The sequence below is a fragment of the Marmota marmota genome, unplaced genomic scaffold, assembly GCF_001458135.2.
Source record: "Marmota marmota marmota unplaced genomic scaffold, marMar, whole genome shotgun sequence".
Lineage (NCBI taxonomy): Eukaryota > Metazoa > Chordata > Mammalia > Rodentia > Sciuridae > Marmota > Marmota marmota.
In genome coordinates this window covers 2,140,414-2,147,556 of record NW_025999944.1, presented here as the reverse complement: position 1 = coordinate 2,147,556, position 7,143 = coordinate 2,140,414, and the positions used below count along the sequence as shown (strand labels likewise).

Here is a 7,143-nt window from a genome sequence, read left to right as displayed (position 1 = left end):
TCTTTCTCCCCCCCCCACACCCAATCAGATGACAGATGCAGTAAGTCAGAAAAATAACTCTTTTTAAAAAGCACAAATTTCAGGGATTGTAGAGTTTGAAGTACTGATAAACATTCTTCATAACCTCAAAGCCTTTTTCATAGTCATTTTGGATTTGGGACTTTGTGATTAGATGGACTGAATACTCAAAAGCAAGCATGACCACATTATAACCATATTGGTTGAGTATGCCTAATCTGAAATGCTTGGGACTAGAAGGTTTCAGATTTCAGGGCTTTTCAGGTTTTGAATATTTGCAGACTTTACTGGTTGAGCATCCAGAATCCAAAAATCTGAAATGCACCAAAATCTGAAACTTCTGGAGCCTCATCTCTGCAAATTCAGAACAGTTAAGATTATTAAAATATGCCACCAAATGGCAAAAGGGATGCTGCTGACTACAGATATGAAAATAGTTGGTTATTGTGTTCCAACGAGGTAATGAACAAACCACAGAGTTAATTAGTAAACTACAAACTGCTTATTGCAAGACCCACGGCACCTTCTGCTTACCCCAGTCATGGTTGTTATCTACCAAAGGGGAAGGGAATTATTGCTTTGTTCTTCATGATTAAAAATTTGTGTAAAATTTGTAAACCAAGAGACAGAGCTCTCTATAGAAGTCTACTTTAAATACAATGATGGGTGAAGATATTAGAAATAGGATAATTGTAAACAAGTGCATCTTTGCATCCACTATTTTATTACAACAACTTCTGAGAGAAAAATAATACCATTCAAATTTTTTTTTAGTCAAGGAAAAAAACGTGCATAAGATCTATCTTTCTGGTGATTACTTATTTTGCAAAATAGGTAAATTACTCCCATAAAGATTCAAACAAACAAGTATTCTAAGGCAAGAGAAAGAAGACAGTTACCAGGTCCAGTAATTTCCTCCTGTCATTTTCTCCAGTCTTTGGTAGAGACATCTTATATAAAATGTTATTCAAACGAAACTTCAGGGAGAGTCCCTGAATTTGTATGGAATCCCCCCATTCAATTAGAATGCCATCTTCATGTCCTTCTAACATATGAATTGTCATCTCAGATGATCTAGAGGTGAGCTCCTGCTAAAGCAGGCTGAGGGAAAAGTAGGGTGGGAGAAGGAGAAAAGAGACTTTCAGGCTGAGGAACAATGTTTGTGGAAGCTCTGAGGCTGGATATAAGATTTCTTTGAGGGAGTTGGGTTGTGGCTCAGTGGTAGAGCACTCACCTCGCATGTGCGAGACCCTGGGTTTGATCCTCAGCACCACATACAAATATAAACAAGTGAAATAAAGGTGTTGTGTCCAACTACAACTAAAAAATAAAAAGAAAATAAAAAAACCAACAAGATTTCTTTGAAACTGAATGAAAACAAAGAACAAAAGATAGAGTAGAAAGAAAAGATATTTGAGGGGCTAGTATAAATGTAATACATCAAGATGAGTTTGGTGTCCACCCTAAGATCAATGAAAACCATTGAGAGGTTTTAAACACGTGAGAGACAAGATTAGACTTGCAATTCTAAAGGATCATTCTGGGGAAAATAACATCATGTGCCTTTTGATAAAACAGACCATCAATGACATGGTATTCCTACCAAAAATAATAAACCCAACCTAATCATTAGGATACATTAAATATACTTAAATTAAGAGATGTTATCAGGAGCTGTTAGTGTTATTCTTGCAGCTTTCCAAATAAAAAGTTTTATCAAAAGACAACTGGCTGCTGTGGGCAGGATTAGACTTGAAAAAACTGGTTAGGAGGCTTTAGTAGTAGTATAAAAGATGATAATGACTATGGGAACACTGCAGAGAAGTGACTGGTTTCTGGAACTGTATAGAAGCTAACAATGATACAGCTTAATGAAAAAAAATGAATAAGGGGGAGTTGTTAAGGGGGTTATATCTAAGTTAACTCCCAGTTCTCTAGTTGTTTTTTTAACAGGATGCCAGTCATTAAGATAGGAAACTAAGATAGGAAATTTAGAGGAAAACCAGGTGGGAGAAGGTTTGTTCTTTTTACTGGACTACATCTGATCATGACTTCATTTTGGGGCAAGCTCACTTTTGAAGTGATATCAAAGGCATATCCAAAGAGAGAAACTGAGTCCTCTTTTTGAATACATGAATCTGGAAACAGAAGAAATCAACTAAAGATACACATTTGTGGGCTGGGGATATGGCTCAAGCGGTAACGCGCTCGCCTGGCATGTGCGGGGCGCTGGGTTCAATCCTCAGCACCACATAAAAATAAAATAAAGATGTTGTGTCCACCGAAAACTAAAAAATAAATATTAAAGAATTCTCTCTCTCTCTCTTAAAAAAAAAAAAAAGATACACATCTGTTAAGTTATTATTTGGATGATTTTTGAAGTCCTGAGCATTTATTAAATATCCTTGATGGACACACAATGACTAAGCAGCGAACACTGAAAAATTCCAATATGTAACAGCCAGTTAGAGGAAGACGAGTCTCTGAAATCTATGGAAAAGAAAAAGTAAGAGAATGAAGAGTAAGTAATCATGGAGGCTGGTGCAGCTGAGTGGCTGAGTCATCTGTGATTTTAGTTAAAGCTGTTCTGGTGGAGCTGTGTGGGCAGCTGTAACTAAGTAAAGCTTGTACAGCACTCAGAGACATTGTGATGAGGAAAGGGAAGTTGAAAAGATTAAAAAATGTTTAAATTTTAACTTAGAAGTGACTGACTTTTATTAAATGGAAAAGAGTGAGTTAAGATGTAAAGATCTGAGATAAAGGATAGTGACAATAATAATTTAATAATAATAATATAATACAATTAATTATAATAATGCAAAGACTGAGAAGATGAGACAGGGTGGGATCCAAAGATGATAAAATGATTCATTCATACAACAAATATTTACTAGGAAGTGACTGTAACTACATGCCAAGAACTATTTTAGGCTCCAGGAAAACAGCATAGAATGAACAATATCCCTGCCCTTAAGGAACATATCTGGAGGAGAAGACAATAAATAAAACTGCCTATGTAACATAATGAGAAGTGCTCTGAAGGCAAAGCAGGGTGAGGAACAGGGAGGGAGAGAAAGGGGATACTATTTTAAGAAAGTGTGTCTCCACAAGTTCTGGCCAAGCGAGACACTCTTTATAAGGAGCTGTATGAACTGCCAACCTTCCCACTAGTGTAACTTCCCTCTGAGTAAAACAATGGCAACAGAAGAGAGAGTGGAATGGACTCAACTGTGGAGCCAGGGCTGTGAGAATAGAACAGATGAAGATAAGACTGAAGAGGAAGGGGAGACACGCCCCTGGGCCTGTCTGACCAACTCTGGTTTGGCTCACCCAGGAAATCCTCACAAAGCAAGTCAGGTCCTTTTGGGAAAGGAAACCCTCAAAGTCTCTTGTGTTTTATTTAAAAAGTAATTATTTAAGTATATAGCTGTTTCCTTATCCCAAGCATAGTTGAGTCTTTCACTGCAATGTCTTTCTCCCCTGTGGATTATAAGTTCTATGAGGACAAGAAATCAGTCTTGCTATTATCAGAATCTGTGGTCCATAACAGGACAAATTCTTAATAAACACTGAATGAATGAACAATTTGCTCTTTGTGGGGAAATAGTACCATAAGAGTATTTTAATTAATTTATCATGTAAAAATTCCACTGCCCTACTCCTCATTATGAATAATACCTGTGGATGGTCAATGTATTAGCTTTGCATAAAATGTAAACTGAAATTATCTCAGACCTTATCCTCAAACCACCTTATTATATCCTTATCTCAGGAAAACGAAAAAAAAAATCAATGGTTGATTATAATTTTTTCTAGATAGTTCAGAGGTTATCACTGTAAGTAATTATGACATTCAGTGATGTCTTCAGGAATAACTGAAATAAATTAGATGGTTTACTCAGCTAGGTATGCTTTTAAGCTCTTAAATCTGCTTTAGATAGCTTTTCTATTTCCTATCTTATATGTGGTATCATTTTTCTGCTCCTGTGAGTATACTTGATTCTAAAAGTTAGCCATTTTTCTTATAAACTACTACTTCTAAGTAGTAGCAAGCTGGGAAACCAATTTCCTAAAATGAAATCTTAATTAAGTATAAACAGTGATGATTGTAGGCCCAAGGTAATCTATCTGATTTAAGACATAAACCTGGGCTATGTATATAGTTGTATGATATCTCAAGTTGACTGACATGAAAATAATGTACATACTAGAAAGAAATGTTAGACTCTGCAATGTCAAGTCCCTGCAAAGGCAGTTAAATGATCCTAAAATGAATTCTTGGGCTCATCAGTCGGTCATTTATTAGCTCTATATGAATTAGCAAGACAGATGAATTATACATGACCTTAGTTGCACTGAGCAGATGCAGGAACATTTTACAGAAGCCCAGAAGAAGTTATAATAAAGAAGTCAATCAATAAATCAATAGGAAACTTTCTACCAACATAGCCAAAGGAAATTATTTTGGTAAAGAACATTTTTGCAGATAAAGCAAACTTATGGGACAACACATAGGTAGTGGTAAATTTCAAACTAACAGGTACCATTTTCCAGCTAACCCAAAGATAATTTTGTCTCAGTATATAATAGCACATACCTTTGAACAAGTGGCAAAGGAAGGAAATTTAGGGTAGAAGTCATATCCAGTCCGCAGTCCAACATAATGGTGGTTGATTTGAATTTGAGCACATTGCATGGTAAGGTCGGGTGACCCGACAGGCAATACTGCAAAGAAAATTACATCATTTTTATCAATATTCATTACAGAAAAAGTCTAAGTAAGGTGAACTAACAGCATGTAAGTTCAATTAAATCTCTACACAACCTTCACTTAACTGCTTGGGCACTACTTTTTCTCACAGTACAAAACAATCAAGTCTCAGATTATAGATCAGACTTTTTGTAAGACACCAAGCTACATCTCAGGGAAGCAGTTTCAGAGGGGCCACAGTTGTTCAAATTGGAGGGTTTTAAGGCTATGGCTATCTGTTTAGCTTTCACACTATACTTCCCAGCTGTACCTAAGTACTGCCTTAAACTGTGCAAGTCAATAAAACTCTAAGCTGAATCCTCCAACTGCGTTCTACGTTTGTTTTTTCCTCTCCTGTAACTAAGATAAGTGATTTTCTAAAGAGGACATGGTTAGAAAGGTTGGCTATTAAGCATCAGTAAAAGTTTATGGCTCAGCCTTGTCAGAAGAAATGGCTCAAAAGGCCTAGTGAGCCGCCTAATGTGCACACACTAAGCAGGAGGGTGAGCTACCCACTCCAGCTAATCAGGAGTCTCTTACCTGAGAGAGCAGAGCTTAAAAGTCAAAGGGTACAGTCTACAAGGGTGTACAAAAGGGGAGTGCTAAAGGCAAGACAAATACACTGACCTGAAGTTTTTCCCATGTCCTCCTAAGTGTAGTGGGGACAACAGCTATGCTGCACTGAAGTTTTGTTATATGGGAAACACCCTGTCACCTTTAATAATTTTACTGTGTTCTGAAAGAAACAAATGGAAAAAGGGGCAAAGACCTTTTTCCCCCACATGTAAAGTCATTCTGTAGAAGCCTCCTTTGAACAGCAAAGCCAGATAATAGAGCAATCAATGTTCCTAATCCCTTGACAAATCCACAGTTTCCTTCTGATTTAAGCACAAGGATAGGACAAATCAGAGTAATCCTACATCAAAGCCCAGCCATGCACAGTCATCCACTGCTTAGGCCAAGTCTTTCAAATATTTGTTCTGTTGATTCTGTTCATGGAATGAATTTTCTCCTTTTTCCCAGAGGACATTATAGGAATTGATGATTTCTTTTAAACTGCATGTTCTAAAAATGAGGAGGCTAACAGCCAAGAAATTGTGGGTGTTTTTACAAGTGTATTTATTCCAAGTTTATGTAGAATGGTTACATTTTATCAAATCAAAATTTCTCACATGTTCTGAAAAGCTACAAAAGTATTTATGATGAAAACAACAAATTATTTAAAATTGTAATCATCTTTCAAAAGTCTAGGATGCATTTTTTGTGTACTTAAACTTTACATAAGTTCCTTCTTTGATAGATATCAGAACTACAAATTAAGTCAGAGATAACCCTATCTCACCTACACTTGATTCCCCAATGATAGCTGAAGTCTTTATCCCTAGGCAAATAATATCTGTCACAGATAGAGACTACCTCAAAATAAAGACAAAGCATCATGTAAGATTTCTTCCAATCATAGTAAATGTTCTAATAATAGTTTTCCTATATCTCTCCTTTCAAAAGTAAAAAAAAATAAGGTAGTTAGAAAAAACTCGGAAGGAAATAAAACAAAATGCATATAATGGTCGTTTCTGGGTGAAAAGATTATGTTGCAATTTTTTTTTCCTCTCAGCTTTCTCTATTTTTCAAACATTCAGCAATGAATATTTACTATATTTTTGTAATCAGAAAACAAAAGGTAAGTGAAAATTGAGCCAGCCATACAGAATAAATCTTTTTTATTTTCACCCTTAATTCTAAATTATGGATAAGAAAGCATACCAGAAGATAGATGACCGATATATAAAAGGTTCTGCTCAAAAGATTTCAGCCAAAGAAGTGAGCTGAAAGATCTCACATTTGTTACTGTTGTCTAAGGACAAAGAAAGAGGAAGAACCAAAAGGAAGAAACATGTTTCAGAGCATCTAAAAGTGTAAGACCCTGATCTCATCAGCCTTGGATGGATGAGGAAACTGCTTCATATAGTTTGAGGTTTGTCTGAGAAGAGCCAATAACACATTGAGCTCCCCTGACTCTCAAGGGCCCACCATTGCCTCCCAAACTGCACTGTGGTCACCTGAGCACACCGAGACCCGGGGAAAGCCTCAGTTCATGCTACTAATAAAGAGGCACCTACAGGGTGAGGATCTCATGAAAACTGAAGGAAGATCAGCAAAGTAGAAGAAAGGGAGCTGGGGGAAGGAGGACAGGAGGAAAAGGGAAAGCTCTGGTCAGTGGTATTAGCCAAATTATACTGTTACTATATTGTTTATATGTATGAATATGAAACAACAATCCCACCATTATGTACAACTATAATATATGGGAAAAAAATAAAAAGAACAGATCACTAAAAAAAAAAAAAAAAAAAAAAAAAAAAAAAAAAAAAAAA

General features: G+C 36.2%; 1 protein-coding gene across 1 annotated transcript in view; it reads right to left on the bottom strand.

Moving 5' to 3' along the window:
* The window catches only part of Ints9 (integrator complex subunit 9), an 87,658-nt gene that overhangs the window by 60,579 nt on the left and 19,936 nt on the right, over positions 1-7,143 (bottom strand). Inside the window, exon 2 of the mRNA XM_015499425.2 lies at positions 4,616-4,743. Coding sequence (XP_015354911.1) covers positions 4,616-4,743 — 128 coding nt within the window. The remainder of the gene's footprint in view (positions 1-4,615; positions 4,744-7,143) is intronic.